The 19,149-nt window shown below is 38.7% G+C and overlaps 1 protein-coding gene, 1 long non-coding RNA gene and 1 other non-coding gene across 6 annotated transcripts; 2 read left to right on the forward strand and 1 right to left on the reverse strand.

Moving 5' to 3' along the window:
• Positions 1–3,910: 3,910 nt before the first annotated feature.
• LOC116248423 (rop guanine nucleotide exchange factor 1-like) lies at positions 3,911–9,038 on the forward strand. 3 transcript variants are annotated; one of them, XM_050076219.1, is made up of 8 exons: positions 3,911–4,280; positions 4,368–4,703; positions 4,792–4,908; positions 5,156–5,310; positions 5,414–5,488; positions 5,598–5,891; positions 7,681–8,034; positions 8,142–9,038. In XM_050076219.1, exons 1-8 carry the CDS (start codon positions 3,989–3,991, stop codon positions 8,595–8,597), a joined length of 2,079 nt encoding a protein of 692 aa, XP_049932176.1. In that variant the 5' UTR covers positions 3,911–3,988; the 3' UTR covers positions 8,598–9,038. The 3 variants fall into 3 exon arrangements, with proteins under 3 accessions (XP_049932176.1, XP_031477064.1, XP_031477065.1); XM_031621204.2 differs by having other exon boundaries at positions 3,912–4,280; positions 4,350–4,703; XM_031621205.2 differs by having other exon boundaries at positions 3,912–4,703; positions 8,142–8,971.
• A 1,802-nt stretch (positions 9,039–10,840) lies between these two features.
• TRNAK-UUU (transfer RNA lysine (anticodon UUU)) lies at positions 10,841–10,913 on the reverse strand. Its single transcript has one exon. It is a non-coding gene; the product is annotated as a tRNA-Lys (tRNA).
• Positions 10,914–16,439: 5,526 nt separating this feature from the next.
• On the forward strand, positions 16,440–18,912 carry LOC126409788 (uncharacterized). 2 transcript variants are annotated; one of them, XR_007572531.1, is made up of 2 exons: positions 16,440–16,708; positions 17,859–18,912. It is a non-coding gene; the product is annotated as an uncharacterized LOC126409788 (long non-coding RNA). The 2 variants fall into 2 exon arrangements; XR_007572530.1 differs by lacking the exon at positions 16,440–16,708 and adding an exon at positions 16,976–17,705.
• Positions 18,913–19,149: the final 237 nt, after the last annotated feature.

A 19,149-nucleotide genomic window follows, 5' to 3' on the forward strand; every position in this document is an offset into this window, starting at 1 on the left:
GGCCTTTGAATAATCTACATTTCTATTATCTCGAAAAATGTTATTACAATATCATCCACTCTATTTATTATTTTTAGGGATCACTACCTTTTTTCACTTTATTGAAGGGTTAAAAATTATTCATAATATGATATCCATGTATAAACAACATCCTCCCACCAAAATCCGTCCTTTTTACAACTCTGCAGTGTGTGGAGAATGAGACAAGGTTTTAAGCACATCGACTTGTAACAGAGCTTTCCATGCCTCACGGGTCGAGAATAAAGAGCCATTTGACCATAGTAAAATTCTGTTTTTACTGTCCATGTTCCAAATAATGCTCATGTTTTATGAAACATGGCACAATTATAAATATTGTTCTTAAAGCCAACAATTAAATGTTTGGTCCAATCACATAAAAAATATATATTTTCATAAGAACATACTGAACATCTTCATATATACATTTTCTTATCGAATGTTCTTACATTTAACCACTTGAATTGAACACAAAAGAGACAGTTAAATGAAAAAAAAAAAAAAAGATTTCTAGCTATATATTTCGGGAGCAAACACTTCATTGAATGAACGTTTGGTAGTCCCATTTGGACGAGACAAATTTCAATTTCAAAATCTCAAAGTGGGTAGAAATGAACAGTAATAGACACTAACCTATTTCACATGTCACCTAACTCTCTCATTCAATAATAGTTATAATAAACATGAAACAATACTTGCTGTTTTAAGACAATATCTTAGTCTCGTTAGTCCAATTGCGAATAGCAATTTACTATATTATGTCGTTGTCGGAACGGGCTTATATTGCTTGGATACAAAACCATCTATATACTTCATCTTTAAAAATAGATGTATCTCGAAAGATACTAATGCTATAAATGTGACAAAAACTTAATTAAATTGCAAATTTTTTGAATGACATTATGCTTTATGTATTCTAAAATGGATACCGGGGGATACTATGTGGTTTGAATGACATTACGCTTTATGTATTCTAAATTGAATACCGGGGGATACTATGTGGTAAAATTGTTAAGTTTTTTCATGAGGTGACTTCCTTTAATGTAGTGGGGGTGAACAACGATTTGAGCTGCTCGAGTTAAAGCTCGGCTCGTGAACAAGTTCAAGCCAAGTTATTTCCTTAACGAGTCGAGCTTGAGTTCATGAGTCGGCTCGTTCAAATAATCGAGTTGAGTTCGAGCTCAACATGTAACTGCCGAGTCGAGCTCGAGTTCATGAGTCGGCTCGTTCAAATAATCGAGTTGAGTTCGAGCTTGAACCTTAATCGATTTTGTCGACCCTTAATTAAGTCGATATATTCAAACAAGTTTACAAGTTTGTCAAGCTTTATTCGAGTCGAGCTCGAGCTTAACACAGAACGATGAATATCAATTATATTTTAACGAATTTGTCGAGCCTTAATAGAGTCGAACTTTACACGTAACTATGAATACTAATTCCATTCTACCGAGTTTGTCGAGCTTTAATCGAGTCGAGCTCAACACGTAACGACGAATATCAGTTATATTTAAACGAGTTTATCGAGCTTCAATCGGGTCGAACTCGAGCTCAACACGTGACTGCCGAGTCGAGCTGCTTCCATTGAGTTATTCTCGAGCTTGAGCTGAGTTCCAGTTGATTGAATTCTCGCTCGACTCGACTGGTGTTCACCTCTACTCTCATGTCCATGCCGTAGTCCAAACTTAGCCGGATGAATTCACCAATTATATATATATAAATATATATATATAGGACCGTAAAAAGATTAAATTTAATATATTATTTTTCCACTATTCTACTGCTGCAACGGCATTACCGGCATAGATTTTGCTCCCTCTCTCTAGAATTTTCTCTATAGTTAGTACCACTGCACTTGTCGGCCTCATCATTCACTCGACCACCCAACGATGATGACTTATAATTGCTCCGGAATTATATAAACGCCCTTTCCTGTCTCCTTCCTCTAGGCATTTTATGCAGGCATTCCGTACTTTTTTCCAGGAGTAATTGGTCATTTTACAAGTGGTTGTTTTTTCTCGACCTGCAGAGAACATCTTCCTCAGGCTAACTGAAAGAAACGACATTTCGAATTGCTGCTTGACTTAGTTCGAAATTACCGAACACTGTCTGCTATTAACACTTTCCAGTGGCATGCCATAATGTAAAATCTACTTTGAAAAGATAGCAATTTATTTGAATATTTAGAAGAAAAAATCAAAGCCTACATTACAAGCTGAATTTGGGGTTATTTGAAAAATTGGCTCTTGAACCAGGCGAATCCCAAATTTTGTCCTCTAATTAAGGTGCCCTAAAATGTTAGATTTTTGTTTCTATATGAGATCCATGCATTCTTTAAACTTTCAATTTAATAACATTGCCATGTTTTCCTAAGTAGCTAAGTTTTACACTCCACTCTTTTATCAAGGTAGATACTCTATAGTGAAATTTGCATCAACAGCTAAAAGAAGGAAAGGAGAAAGAAAAGGGAGAGAAGGCCACACATGTTGAAGGTCAAATTTACAATTTTCTATGTGGTAACTAAAAGTATGAGAAATGTGAAAGTTCAGCAGCTAAATGATTTTTATCGAGACTTATAGAAGCTTAAGTTTCTGAAATTATTTAACATGTTAATTAGGAAAAACTACCGTTAGCCCATGAAACTCCACTTGTATAGTAGATCCATTTTCCGAATCTCATCAACTTAACATCATGCGCTTGGAAGCCGTCAAAAGAAAAAAAGAAAAAAAATTGTGAATTAATACTAACTAACCAAAATGTATATATATATATATATATATATATATATATATATAGAGAGAGAGAGAGAGAGAGAGAGAGAGAGAGAGAGAGAGAGGAAAAATTGTGAACTAACACTAACTAACCAAAATGTCTATATATATATATATATATAAACGATGTGATGCTAAGATCATTTCGGACACATCGGACTAAATAATTCCACAAAAAATTAGGTTCTATCCCGATTTGATCGCAAAATTGCTGGACTAAATAGGAAAATTGGGGGGAAACGAAAGGGTGCAGCAAGCAAGGGTTTTTTCGCAATTAATGCCGCTTTTTATTTATCGAAGGCCGTACGCCCGAAGCGCGTGACGAAGCGTCTCGGAAACACTTTTCCATAAAAGCCCCTGATGGGTCCCACGTCACCAGCCGAAGCTCTGGCCATCGTGTTCGGTGAAAGACGAAGGGATGAAGCCCGAAAGGGTCATTTCACCACCAGCTGGGAATCTGAAGCGGAGAGTAGGGCAGACCAACGGGAGGAGCCACTTTGGGCCCCACCCGCCCTCGACCTGCACCCGTCAGGGATGCCGACGTGTCAGATGACGTGGAAAGTAAGCGAAACGTGGACAGATCGCGAGTATGGACCCGCTCACACGGACACGAATCAAGCTAAGAAACAAAGGGATTTTGTTAAAATATTGATTATTAGAAATAATATCATGGTACATGCAGGTATGATGTACGCGACAAAAGATGCTCATAATTATGTCTCACCGCTACTGTTCATGCATGTGTTGTTTAATTGTATAGATTTTACGAAGTTTTTAATCTGCGAAGATCCTCTGTTTAGTTACCGGTTTTCATGCACTAGAATTTCCTGATCACGACAAGATACGTATTCGTTTGTACTTGCAAAAGAAATTTTTGAAAATCAATGATATTGGATTCTTCTGCAGATTCGAAAAAGAACTTGCAGTGAGTGTCTACGGAACGAGAACGGTACGATTAGGATCGATAAATTGTAGTTCATCACTATCTGATGGGTGCTTTCTACCGTAAGAGACGATTTACCGTGAAAGGTAGAAGGCGAGACAGTAGGAAAGAGTAGCCTATTTTGGTTTTTGGAAAATTTTTTGGCATCCGAATAGAGAAAGAGAGTTTGGAAGCGAGAGGGAAACTGTGGTGGTCGATTATGGATTCTGCTCGTTGGGAAAGGGTAGATTTCTGTGGACACGAAGAGTAATGGCGTGTCATGGTGACGCAGATTCCGACGCGCCTTTGTCTTTCGGCTTTTATGTCTCTCTCTTTCCTTTTCTGCCTGGTTCGTCCTGCGTTAGCATGGATACACAGGACCAGTGAAGCGGCTCTTCCTTCCTTTTCCTCTCTCTCCTTCTACTCTTTTGCTTTTTCTGCGTCTCTCTTCTCTCCTTTTTCCTTTATTCACTGCGACACTATACATTATACGGAAAGAGAAAAGAGGAGCAAAACTTCTTCTCCCCTCTCTCTCGCCTTCCCTTTCCTTCACTCCCTCTCTCCTTGTGCAGGTTTTCCGATGAACATGTGATTCTCTCTCTCTCTCTCTCTCTATCTCTCTCTCTCTCACACACACACAGTGCTTTTTTCGGTGGTAGTGTTTTTTTGGGGGGCGATGGGAAGCCTCTACACTGACGATGAGGATGATGGGCGGTGCGGGAGCTACAGCTTTAGCGCAGATGTCAGCGAGTCGGAGAGCTCGAGTCACGGCGACGTCGACGATCTCCGCGGGAACGGAGTGGCGAGCAGCTCGAGGACGAGCGTTTCGTATCCCGGGTGGTCAGTGGTGATGTCGGGCGCCGAGAATTCTGGATCCCCTGCAATGACGGGGGCTTCGGCGTCGGGTGGGGCGCCGCCTCTTTCGGTGGTTGGTGATGGGGATAGCGGGATGTGGGTGGACGGAAAGGGGGAGAGAACGGAGATTGATCCCGCCGGTACGTCGTTGGGTGCTCTCCTTTTTTCTTTTATCTGGGTAACTGTTGCTTTTTCCGTTTCTTTTTGTTCTGAGGTTGCTAGTTGCAGAGGTTGAGTTGATGAAGGAACGATTCGCGAAGCTTCTCCTCGGGGAGGACATGTCCGGTGGGGGTAAGGGTGTTTGCACGGCCCTGGCGATCTCCAACGCCATCACCAATCTCTCCGGTAATGTCTTCCCACTCTATGTTTTGTTCTGATTCTTCTTTGCTTTGCCTTTTCTCGCCAGTTTCATTATTGCGTCATCAGTCTAAGATCTGTTCTGCCGTTAGAATTTGATTCCAGAATTGGGTATTTTTTGTTGTATCGAGTCGTTCAACTAAGTTCCTAGATCGTGTTATTTTGTTGTTTTTGAAAAATCGAGGAGTCTGTGTTTGTTGTAAAGTGTAAACTGATATTGTTAATCTGCCTACAGCGACAGTATTTGGAGAGCTGTGGAGGCTAGAGCCATTGCCGCAGCAGAAGAAGGCATTATGGCGGCGTGAGATGGAATGGCTACTGTGTGTCAGTGACTCCATTGTCGAGCTCATCCCCTCGTGTCAGGAATTTCCTGGTGGGAAGACTTTAGAGGTTCGTACACATTCATGATACTCTTTTTTGTTCCTGGTCTTATCTAAAATAAGCAGAATTAACTCATTGAGTTTTTCCGTTTTATTGTGCGTGGTGAAATCAGGTTATGATAACACGGCCGCGATCAGACTTGTACATTAACCTTCCTGCACTTAGGAAGCTTGACGCGATGCTCCTTGTAAGTTCCTTAACGATCTGCTGGACCGAATTCTCGGTGACTAATTCGTGTCCGGATTGAACCGATGTGGTCTTTGAACTGACTGACTATTTTGATTGATGGTCGTTAGGGCATACTTGATAGTTTCCGAGATACAGAATTCTGGTATGTTGATCGTGGGATAGTGGTTGATAATGTTGGCGATCCTTGTTGTTCCAAAAGGCGAACTTACCTTCGACAAGAAGAAAAATGGTGGCTTCCATGTCCGCAAGTGCCCCCTACTGGTTTATCTGCTGATACGAGGAAAAGGTTGCAGCACTCAAAAGACTGCTTAAACCAAATTCTCAAGGCTTCCATGGCTATAAATAGCAGTGTATTAGCAGAAATGGAGATACCTGATGTCTACTTTGAGAGTTTGCCAAAGGTGAGAGTAACTGTCAAATTCTCAATGTTGTGCTTGCTTGTCGCCCCAAGTAATTTATTCATCTTCTATAAATAACCTTGTATGCGGCACTATATATATTATATAAAGGCTGTGGTGTAAAAAGCAGTATGCTTCCATTCCAATTGTGAAAAGCCTATGAACACTTTTAAGTAGCCACTCTGGTTGATCTCATGAATGCCCATAACCTTCAATTCATAAATAGTTGACGTCATACCTAAAAACTTCTATGTTAGCCAGTTTAATTGGAAAATATTGTTATCATTTATATTTGCATCATATTTACCATCATATCTGCACTTTGAGCTATTAATATAACATTTGAGTCTGCATTCCTTACCTTTGTACACAAATATGTTTTGTGAATATATCACATATCATGCTGCTGGCTCTCGTTATTGTTTACAAATGGTGTTTTGTGTGTTTTCCTTACTTAGATTTGATCCTAATTCTTCATTAAGTTATAAGTAAGAACACAACAAATTGAAATGTCAATGCCTAGGTTCAGTGCCTTGAGAGTGTCATGCTTCGTTCATCAGCTAATAACTCAGAAAGTTGTCCATTTGTGTTTCAAAAATTTACAACTTTCATGAACCTTCTTATTTCATTTTTGCCCTCGATTTACCCATAACATGTTGTTTTCTTGTATACCAGTTTTGAGCAGGCTAATTTTTATCCAAGTTACTTTAAAGTGGACACTGTCTTTTGGTTGTACTTTTGTGATGCCTGTGGGCTATCCGGTCTAACGTTATTAAGTTTTGGTTCCAAAAAGATTAATGTGAAGTTATATTCTGAAGGATGAATTTCAATGCAAACTATCATGAAGGATGAATCGACATTTGCATAGAGATTACACATTCGCTCCTCCAACCTTCACTAGACTTGCAGGTTGATGACACCAGAATCTTGCCCATGCTATGTTCAAATTACATGCTAAAACATTAAGCCATGGATTCTGTCCACTGATATATATATATATATATATATGTATATATATATATATATATATGTATATATATATATATATATGTATATATATATATATGTATATGTATGTATGTATGTATGTATGTATATATGTATATATATATCTATATATATATTGGCCATGTTTTTAGGCTTTTTTTTGCGCTTCTCTCTCTCTTTCTCTCTCTACCCTTTGGAGGAGGAGGTGATTAGCTGTATTCTTTCTGTGAAAGTTCACTAACAACTGAGAAGGATATCTTCTTGGAGTTGAATGAAGAGATGCTTTTGAAGGGGAGTATTTAGTCCACTAACAATTTCACGACATTGTACTGGTCAATGAGGATGGCAGTGAATGAAGCTCTACGTGAATTTTGTATGATAAATAATATGGAAGTAAAATCATTTGCTACTTGAGTTGTTCAAACTTCAAAGCTGTTTGAATTTTGGCTTTCCTATGTGCTTGCAGTCTTCAAGCATTGCATACTTTCAAAGTGTGAACATTTTGTTGGCTGATATGATAGGCAACTCTATCTACGTGATACACTGGTCTTGGCTGAAATTATAGTCGACTTCTTAATTGTGTTTTACTGTTCATGTTGCTGAACGGCCATTAACAATTGGCTGAAGATGTTTATGTTTTCTAACTGGAATAACCATAATAAAAATGTGTTTAATTTTTCTGACTGGATGGATGATCTATCGGTATTAGCCATACTAACCTTTTTATTATGCCATTAGATTGTCTATTTAAAGCTCATCTTCAGAAACTTCCCACATGCCTGCTCACGTTTTTAGTTTTTTGCAGAATGGAAAGTCTTGCCTCGGGGATATAATCTATCGGTACATAAGTGCCGACCAGTTTTCGCCTGACTGCCTTCTTGACTGCTTAGACTTATCTTCTGAGCATCAAACTTTGGAAATTGCCAACAGAATTGAAGCTGCCATACATCTTTGGAGGCGAAAATTCTGCAAGAAAAATATACAAATGACAAAGGGCTCGAAGTCCCCATGGGGTGCCAAGGTCAAAGGATTGGTGGGAGATGGGGACAAGACCCATCTTCTTCTGGAACGCGCTGAGACCCTCTTACGCAGTCTTAAGATACGTTTTCCTGGTTTATCTCAGACCATTCTAGACATGAACAAGATTCAGTATAACAAGGTCCAATATTTATTGTTTTTCTGAGCTATTTTTTATACTCACATTAATATAAAGTGAAAAAAAGTTTTTAAAGAAATAAATAAACCAAGTGCCTTTTGCTGTTGCAGGATGTTGGTCAGTCTATCCTGGAAAGCTACTCAAGGGTTTTAGAATCCTTGGCTTTTAACATCATAGCAAGGATTGATGACTTGCTCTTTGTGGACGATGCTTGCAAGAGCTGTGCAGCAGATTCTGTGCCTCTTCTGAGCAAGGGGGGTAGAGGTCCTATTCCTATACAGAAAAGGATATCACCTAGTCCTTTCTCAATTCATAACACTCCTTATGCATCTCCCTTTGCGACACCAACATTCTGTTTGTCTCCATCCTATGGCAGCCCCAGAAGGTCAGCTGAATCTCCTAATAAACGGTCCCAAAAACAGATGCAGATTAGAAAACAGAAGCTTGATACACTGTGGAACGGTAAGATAGAGAAACTTGTTTCTGCAGATGTGGAGAAAACGTGGGCTTGCCCTGGGAGTCTGGGAGTGAGAAAAGATATGGGCACTGCCCCTGAACGTGACTGAGCATGCATGAACACATCAGGGATCTGATGCACAATCGTAGCTTCTTGTTATCATAAGCAGTAGTCGCATTATCTGGGTTTGGTAAAATGATTTTCCTCGATAATGTATAGCGGTATAGGGCTCTCTGATTTTGCCTCCCTGCAGTCTTAATTGCATCCTACTCCTTGGGTTTTGGAGAGGTTACTACTAATTTCCCACCTGCAAGGATACTGTTTTTACCTGCACGGCTTATCCATGAAATAACGTTGAAACTGATGCTTGCTGGAATTTCCTCATTCTTTTCTCCTCAGGAGAATGAAGAAGCAGTTAGCTGTTCATAGTTCACTTGTATATAGTATCTATCACACAAGGGATCATTTCTTTTTGTTACCTAACATGGGAATGCTTTGTCAACGTAGACTTTGCTTTTTGAATATTTTAGAACTAGTTTTGTTCTGCAAATTGCTTTAGATGTTTCTTCTGATGTTTAATCTGGTTTGGTCAAGAAGATTGAATTCTTCAGAAGGACACAGAGAATTGGACGGTATTGGAGAAACCCTAGATCACTTGATTTCTCGACTTATTAAGAATAAATGAATATTGGCAGGTCTCCATCAGTCCCTCCATTTTGATATTGAACAAGAGAAAAAGTTTGGCCGCTCTGTTAGTATTTACTACGGATCTATGTGTCACGGCAGCATATGCATATCTTGTCTTTTAATTATCAAGCTGAGCTAAATCCAACCAAATTCTGCCAAGAGATGCAGTGCTACCAAGTCTCTATCTCAATTTGAAGGTGTTGAGTTTGACAGTGTCTTCCTTGGCCTTGAACAACGATGATACATCTCACTCGTTCTAACAATTTTCAGGTGCTAAGTACTGATAAAACCCTTTTTTTTTCTTCGTTTCTGAAGATTGGAGAGAATGGGGCTTTGGCTTCTTCTATATGGTCCAGTGGCTTTCAAAATAAAAATGTATGACTAGTGGTGTTATTTGAAAGGATGAACCATCTAGTTTTTGTAACTAATGAAGAAAACGGAAACCCCAAAGAATATTTCTGCTTTCTGAAACATTGTGATTGATTCTAGATTAATTTTCATTCGCCTTCTTTATTGTTGTGGTTGCTATTCGGGTGTCAATGCCTGTAGCTTCCTTTGAGAAATATTTACTTACAAGTTGTACATTAAGAACTGATGAATAATACACATGCAGCAGGAGCCTTTTGTCATGATGTTATAAGTACATTAACTTGCATTCAATTCTTCAAGCTACTCTTAAATTTGATCACTTACATTGCATTAAAGATCGAGAATGTGAGAAATTAATATGAACTAATTTATAAATATAGTTAACGCCGGTGCGCAAGTACGAAACAAAGAATAAAATTAATTGAGTTCTGTGTCTGTTCCCCTCCCTTTTAGAAATAAATTTATCCAAAAGGCAACAATTATGAATTGAAAGTTTAAGTTATCCACCTCCCAGAAAGTACCGCAATTTTCTTTGTATACATTCTTGGTTCTAGTTAATGCATGCAGTATTTATTTATCTTAACAATATTAAATGAGGGGCAACAAAAATCGTTCCTTGAGGGCCTTGCCTTCGGCCTTAACATTACTAGATTTATAGAGCAATTATTTGTAAATGTTGCCAGGTTTTGAAGTGTAAAAGCAAGTACTTGCATACATATATATGTGTCAAAAAAAAAATTAATTATTAAACTGAAAAAGATTTGCTTGGCAGGAGCAACCTGCGAATGTTACCAAGTTACTAGGCATGAAACTTGTTGAATTGGGTAGTTGCTGCTATATACATTTGGAAAATAAGTTCCTTTCACCACTCCATAATACGATATAAACATTATATATATATATATATATATATATATATATATATATATATTGTTCAGTCTATCGTTTGAAATCTAACGAATGAGATCACAAGAGCAAAAGCATGCATTTGAGTTCATAATTCATCACATTGATGATGGACAATAATGTATGCTTTCTAATACTATACTTAATTCCGCAAAACTAATAGATTGTTAAGGTGTAAACTGACATTATTTACGTTATTAAACAAAATAAATGTTCTTGGGCATAGTAGCCAGGCTTGCGTCTACGATTATCTTATTTGATGTCATTCTTTTGTTGAATGCGTGCATGAATAAGTTGAGGAGGGTACAGAGTCGGAGAAACCTTTTTCCTTGGGCCACTAAAATGCAGGGAAGCGGGCTGTTCGTAAGGAAAGATGAAAAAGAATGGCGACGCCGTCTGTGGGAATCGAACCCACGACCACGTGGTTAAAAGCCACGCGCTCTACCGGCTGAGCTAAGACGGCTACGATGCACGATTGTTTACTTACAAATTTCTCAACTAGTTTTTTCCGACAACCCAGATCAACATACGTGAACGAGACAAATAGAAAGAGTCACTTTCATTTAAGTGGAAAAGAAAAATGGCTACCCCACCATCTTGCCTTGGACCAGCGACCACTAAGGTCCCCCATCATGTTAAATGACACCACTATAAAGATGGGAGAACAGTCAAATGCTTTTTGAGTTTTCCTTTAGCTTTTTTTTTCCATTGGTTCTTTTGTTGAGGTTGTATTTATTTTGCTGTGGATTTGAGACCGCAGGTGATCTGCCATTTATTAAAATCCCCCCATCCTCTAATCCGACCTTAAATTCATGGTTTTTAACATGTACCATGAATTTCAAATTCATCATATCTCTCAAACACACACCTTTTTATGTAGCCTCATATCCGAGATGAGAGACTATCAACCACAACATCATCGGAATATGGTTCTAGCAACAAGGTTGTGTTCTTCTTTCTTCTTTTATTTTTAAATTGTACTTTTTTTTTTTTGGATTTACTTGTAAAAAAATGCTCTTGACAGAGGGACTTTGGTGATTGTTGGGGCTTTTAAAAAAGTCTAAGACCATTTTCCTACTTTGCTTTAGAGCCCTCTCATGTGTAGGCATATTTGCTACTTAAACAACAACTAACTACTACTGACCGCCTACCAACTCCTGTCTTAAGCAGATAATTAAAGACTAATACTCTAAACTATAAGAGATAGCAAATCTAGGCATTCACTGTATCATTTGAAAGAATCTTCAGCTGCAACTGAAGGTGGATTTTTTTTTTTTGGTTAAGTATTTCTTTCTCCTCCTATCTTATGGACAACGCCCATTTGGATGCTTAGGAAAACATGAAGCGAACAAGAGGCTTTCGCCTTCAAATGTTTTATGATCTCACCAGAATTTAAAAGTTTCAAAGACGCACCAAAGTGTACGGCGACAAAATAGTTTTTTTACATTATATATTAAAATGCCCTTTTATAATCATGGTGTGGCTCAAGCACTAGGGAAGCAAGAAATTTTGATTGGAGGGGCACTAATTAAATAACTTCAATCCTTTGAAAAGCACTAATACATACAAAAAAACAGATATTTTAAAATAATAGTATAAAACTAAACATATTTTGTGAGGCTGGTACCTTGTGGGCCGGCCATTGGTCTCAAGGGAGGGTAGGACTTGTCCACAAAGTTCTGACCATAAAATCAACTCTACAATTCAAACCCTGGAACTCAGCCTTAAATAAGGGCCTGATAAATAAGAGAAATCTCTATAGGGGTTCGTTTGCTAAATGGAATAATTTATGAGTGTTTGAATAGATTTATGAAACACTCACAAAATATTTCAACTCCAACTATCAAACAACCCCCCAGAACGGCTATTTATTGATCGATACAATTTTTTTTAGATTTCATGAGTTGCCAAAATATAATATCATCTACACATCTATAAGTGGGTTTCTATGTTTTAAAACATTTGAGGTCGAATCTTGGTGCTTAGATCTTTGAAACACAAGTTTAATTATCGACTTTTAAAGTGTAACTGCACAATGAACGTGATTCGCCCGAACACCACAGCAGCAGTAGCTGCAATTAATACGACAACCAAACCCATTAACATTAAACAAATGGGTTCGTTCATCAGATGATTGATTGCAATGTGTATGGAATCTTAGAAGACAGCCCACATCATAATGAAGGCATATATATCTTATACTTCACATGGTGGGAATCATTATAAGGGTCCCCAACTATCAATGTACACTCAGTTAATTTCAATTAATAGTTTAAAGAAACCATTGAATTTGAAGGTACCCATGTTGGTTAAAGGTTAGGAAGAGATTTTAATATCGGTGGTTGCAGGCCATGAAGAGAGAATTTATGGGATAAAGCTCGGGTGGGGATGGGGGCCAGTGTGGGAGGACATTATTAGAAGCACCTACAGCTGCTTGAGTTCCAAGAGTAATTGTTGAATCATTACTGCCTTATTTTATTTCATCTGCTTTCAAGTTTTTCCATCATATCATGATTCATAACTCATAATTTTTAGTTCCAAAAGCAACCCATTTTCTGAAAATAGTTGCTTATTTCAATGCTCTTGCCTCTTCATTGATGATAAGAACAGTGCTGCTAAAGCCGGTTTCCTGCATTTTATTGAGTACCATTGTCAGATTTAGAGGTGTTTCCCAGATCTCCAAACTCCCACCAATTATGCCAAAACATTGGCACTTATAGTGACCAAGTAAAACTGTGAAATTAATAGTTTATATTGTATTCAGTACAAGGCTTTGCATTGGTTAAAAGCAAAGAGTCTAGTACTTCAACAGTACCCAAGATTTCCATTTTTATAATTTATGCATATGAACTGAAAGCAACAGTACATAAGTTTTGAGATCTGAGTAGTTGTATCATAAATGTGGAAAGAAATCTGGCTCTCCGTTTGTTATATGAATTTAGATGATATATATCAGAACCATTTGCAGTATCATGAAAATGGTAGTTTTAGTTTTGTCCGGCATACCCATCAGCGACTTCTGTCTCAGCTCCCAAGGGAGAGGGGCCGGCCTTGGGACTAGGTGAAGTATCTGCGTCTATGAACTTCACAACACATGGGCAACTCCATTATCCCCGCGGGGGTCGTGTTCATTGTTTTCCTTTCATACTGAAATGGATCGCAGTAAGGAACAATTTTTCCTATTGATCTTCGATTATTTTACTTTCATCGAACAATGGCAGTACCGGATGTTCGGCGGTGGGCATTTATATATATATAAATGTTTTAGAAATCCAAAGTTGCAGGATGCATGAAAAAATTTATGAAACAAAAAATTTATGAAACAAAAGTTAAAAGTAAAGAAATATTAGCAGAAAATACATGGTTAACTATGAGTAGGAGGGCATCCGGGACGGGGTTGGCGTCATGGTTGGGGCAGGAACTTAGTAGGTGGTCGGTTCTCATTTTGAGAACATATGCCGTCAATTCGATATGCTATGCTGCAAAAAGGAACACCTTATACAAGTTGAAACGGCAGCATACCAAAGCACGAAAAAATAAACCTTTGAAGGATGGAAAAAAGAGGCTTCAACTTGGGTGGTGGGATTTCCTCTTCTCATCCAAAACTATGAGTATGAGCACTTTAATCTGTATGAAACTATAGTTACACATCGACGTGATCATATAGAAAAGCTAGAAAGTGAGCACCAAGAGACTAAAAAGGCTATATCAGAGACACGTTGGGACTGGTTTTCCATTCAAGAAGGAACAGAGGAAGAAGTAGAAAGTGACCTCTTTACCGAGTTGCTCCATGCCACATATATTTCTTGGTAAACCAACCATGGCCAATATATTCATACGATAGCATAACGCCGTTGATCGTACCAAAAAATATGTGTGTGTGTGTTTGCATGCATATGTCATGCGTACGTGCATGTCTTTTGGTGGTCTTTCTTTTTCTCCTGTCAAAGTTAACATGTGATGTTTCATAGTTTAACGTGCAGTAGCTGAAACGATTTTATAATGTTCAGATAGTTTATGCTGAGATCGTATACATAACTGTCTATAAATTAAACAATTAGTTTAAAACTGGACGAGTTCAGAAGAAAGTTTTGCATCTAAAAAACGATTAGGTTAGAAGCATGTTCGGATTGAACGATGGGTAAAAGGAAAAAGATGGAAAATGGAAAAGCAGGAGATTATTTTTACAGACGGTGATGGAGTTAGATTGATGTTATTTACGGGTACTAAGGGGAATTAGGGCCGATTGTCCGATTGCTCCAGGAGAAAATTTGGCTCTTTTCTATACGGAGATATTCGTCACTAGCGGACGCAATACTTGGTATGTACCCATTACGGAGACAGCATGTTGACAGTTGGCCCATAAAAATGACTTACAGGAATCGACTGCTTAAAAAGAAGGGAAATATCATGAAGTCCAGGTTTTTCCTGTTAATTCTGGATATGCTCTTACTTTTTTCTGGGTTTTCTGGATTCGAGCTTCTGTTTTCTTTCTTTTGGGCAGTCGAAGCAGCAACCATAGACCTCTTTTGATTATTGGCAGACGGTTAGGCTCTTTGGATTTAGACGAAAATTTTCAATTGAATCTAGATGCTTTTACTAATTTTAGATCTGCAGTTGTACTAAATCTACTTGGGCTTTAGGTGAAAATTTCAACTGAATGTAGATATTGTTACTAAGTTTAGATCTGCAGCTGTACGAAATCCACTGTTTGCTTCTGTGGATTTGATATAATGGAGATCTGAGATCAACATCAGGTTTTAGATCGGAGACTGTCAAGTATAGCGTAACTTATAATTGGATTTGAATGCAAAATACAACAACGGATGAGATTTTAGCTTAAAATGGTTTTTGGCGGTCAATAAGTGGGTTGTCTTAAAGCCTTCACAGTGTGGAAATTAAGAGGTTTAGCATTGGGACATTGGAGGCAATCAAACAGCCCAGTAACAAAGCGGAAGCAATGAGACATGTAGGGGCAAAGCTAGAAATTTTTTGCTAAGAAATACTAGCAATATATTTTAAATTTTTGATGGGTATCAACAAAAAAAAAAAAAAAAGTTATCCTAAGGTATCAATATAAAAATAAGTATTTTTTATCGCTTTTGTGCACACACCTGTTTCGGCCCCTTGGTAGGTAAAGAAGCTAAAAGACAAAGGATACATTGCAGGAAACCACTTCAAATCAAAACATGTTTAGGTTTAAATGTATTACATTCAATCACGTTGATTACATAAGTTTTGAGAGAAAAGTGTTGCGTGGACAGCATGTTTGATTCTCATGAATGTTATTCCTTTGAACTATAAATAATGGTATGTATACCAAATCAGACTTGGACCCTGAAGGTGAGGGAAGAAGAAGGGAGAGTGGTTTCGCCTCTCAATTCCTGCCATCAATTAATTAAGAAAGAGTCAGAAAACTAAACTTAAAGTGTGTTTGGTTGGGCCGTTAAAAATCGATTCTGTCTTGCTAAAACTTTAAAAAAGTAACCGATAAATACACAACTAGTACGTCCTTGTAAGGCAGGTCCAGCACATTCAAGAAACTCCGTATATTCGCTCTCTATCGGAAATTTAAAAGAAAAAAAAAAGGCATGCAAGGCTCGTTAAACCTAATCATCAAGTCAAACTCGCCAGTGCCTGCAGACTTGTGAACCCAGATGCCCTATCACACCTTAACTAGAACCCAAGAAGTATTTCTTTTGTTGGTCTTCAGATCAGAAAGATAGTTTGAGAATCTAACAGATAAAGTTTCAGAGAAATCAGAACAGGAATTTTAATTAGTTCGAGTAAGGAATCCGATGGATCAGTAAATTCGAGAATTATGAAGCGCATTATTGGGATCAAGGCCAAGCTTCGGGTTCATAAATGTAATATTCCGTAAAAAGCAAAGCTCTGGAAAGCAATATTGAAGAATAACTCATAATAGCTTATGCGCAGTACCAAATTTCATAAGCACACATCACCACTGCATTAAATGGTGGAACTCAGATGGTCCCCGGACTGGCTGTCCTGGGGAACTAGTTTTAGGAAAATGGTAATAAAGAAGGCGGGGACTGAGGGTTGGAACTTGGAAGAAAGAGCCTTTTGGGGAAGGGGCTGCATCAAGTGCAGTGTGGAAAGGGCAGAAGGGGAGGTGGCCATGCATCTGTGATCCATCCCTTAACGTCATAAGAGTGTAACGAGGGTTTCTTTTTCTTTGTTTTCTGGCATTTAATGGCGGTTGGTAGAGTAGATCTTCGGGAATAAATTAGAACTAAGGTCTTCTACCTCTCTCTCTGTGTCTCTGTGGCATGGTTTATCAGTGGCGATCTTATTCTCTTCCATTAAGTGGAGTTTTCTTATTCAATATTCAGTAGAGTTTATTCCAAACTACAAACATTACACGAGAGAGAGAGAGAGAGAGAGAGAAAGTATACTGTTTTTGCTAGGTTATATTGACATCTAAATTCCTCCATTTTGATGGTACAGCAGAATATGAGAGAGAGAGAAGAGAGATGACCAGTGTTTGGCTATTCGCATGTGAGGTTTTACTTTTATTTTCACCTGCACATAGAGAGAGGGAGGGGGAGAGGTGGGGGGTAAGATTAAGAACTGGTAGGACTTAAAGGGCAGGAACAAGATTTGATAATGCAGCAAGATCGAGGGTTTTGTAGAGGCCGAGATGAATTAATACTGCAGAGAGAACAATCCCACCCCCCCTGTCCTCGCCCTTTTCCATCCGTTCTCTCCCTTCAGTCTTTCCCCTCCCATTTACTCCTCGGCTGCTGCTACCTGCTTCCTTTTGCTTATTATAGTCTCCCAAACCCGCCCCCCTCTTTCTCTCTCTCCATACAACCAGAACTACTGCATGCGTGCAGCCAACTTAAATTCCCCTTTGAATCTGTCTCCATCCCGCCCCTTGCTGCCTCTCATGACTTCAAATGATCTACCATGCCCTTACCAACAAGAGAGAAAGCATGATTCTCGATTACCATGCATCTTTTTTGCATGGGTTTAACGAAGGGTTTCTTACTGAGATTGTTGGCATTCTGTCCACCTCCACATGGCCTTACAACTTCGTCTCTGATCTGTTCTTTTGAAAAGAAGAGAGAAAAACGAGAAGCCATTGTTGGTGAGCCAATGGAGGTGGGCAACCTGCCAAATGAGCTCTCTCAGAAACCCTTTGTAAAACCCATGTGATCGTTTTCCTGGCGTGGAAGGGTGAAGCCTGATCTATCCTTCCTGCAGTCCCTCTCTGCCTTCAGATCTTTTCACGGTAGGCCTGAAAGGCAAAGGAAAGAAGAAAAAGGAGCACTGGTCTTAGGGTTTATCACATTACTTCTTATCAGAAATGAATGAGCTAGTTCCTTTTTCTTGGTTTCTCTGTTTTTGTACATATTTTGTTTCTAATGACCTTGGTCACTTTCAGGCAAAAGATGAGGGAATATGTAAAGCTGCAGACAAAAATGATGAAGGGTTTGCAAGGTGACTCGGAAGCGCTGAGCATCTCACGTTGATGAGATGGGGAGGTGATATTTTTTGTAATGATGCAGTTTTCAGAAAACCAACGTTGTTCTCGGTGCGTTTTTTTCCTTTTGCTTTCCTCCTTTTAGAGGCTTATGGATCAAAAACTGAAAAAATGAACCTAGGGTTTCTAGGTATGAACTCACCGTATCTGCTGCTGTTGTTCATTTCCTCTTCCTCTTTCGGATTTGTACATGCCTTCTACTATGCATCGGTTGTTCTATGTGTATATGTGTGCTGCAATCTGTGTCTCTGCGGCGGTTTGCTCGACGGCGATGATGATGATGATGGGTATGCTCCTGCTGAAAGATAAGGTCTAGGAGATATAGCTGGGAGATAACCCTACAAATAAATTAATGATGGTGCTGAAATTTTGAAATCTTCTTTGTTGTTGGGAACAATGGTCGTGGTAAAGTGTGTCCGCCGATGATCATGAGCATGACCCAGGTGGATTTCCAGCTATGACTGTTATTTTATTGGTCTAAACTCTGATAGCCATTAAAGCTTGCAAAAGTTCGAGCATGAGCAGCCAGTCCGGTGCTTCTTTACAGTAATGATTTTTTATCTACTACTTCATATTACATAAAATACCGTTCTGCAAATTGTTGTCTGATGGGAAGGGAGATCGATGGTACTTCTAAATTTTACTGCGAAGAGAAGAGATGCAAATTGTTGTTTGATGGGAAGGAAGATCGATGATGGTACTTCTAAATTTCACTGCAAAGAGAAGAGATGCGAGCTTTTTACTGCATGTACTGCTAAATGCCAAAGCTTACAACATTCCTCCGGTGAAAAATAGTTGGACAGGAAGATGTAGTCCATGTGGGAAAGATTCACCCATTGACCTCGAGCATCACTTTGTTGTTATGATTCTTGTTGCTTTATTCGAGTCGTTTTGTTCTTGAACCCAGAGTGGCACAGTTTCAACAGAGATGTAAATCAACAAAAACCGTTCTCTCTCTCTCTCTCTATCTCTCTGCATATATACATCTCTCTTACAGATGGATTGCTGGTTGAGGGACGTAGTCAACAGTGACTACCATTAATAAACAATAACTCTCTCGGCTTGAGGACGAAGCGTGAACTTAGGCCAACTCTCGTTGTTTCTGTGACTGGAAAGTGGAAGGAAGGGGAAAAGGTGGGGGAGGGAAGAGGGGAAAAGGCCGTATTTGACTTTGACATGACCAGCAGCATGT

This window comes from Nymphaea colorata, chromosome 2 (assembly GCF_008831285.2).
Source record: "Nymphaea colorata isolate Beijing-Zhang1983 chromosome 2, ASM883128v2, whole genome shotgun sequence".
NCBI lineage: Eukaryota > Viridiplantae > Streptophyta > Magnoliopsida > Nymphaeales > Nymphaeaceae > Nymphaea > Nymphaea colorata.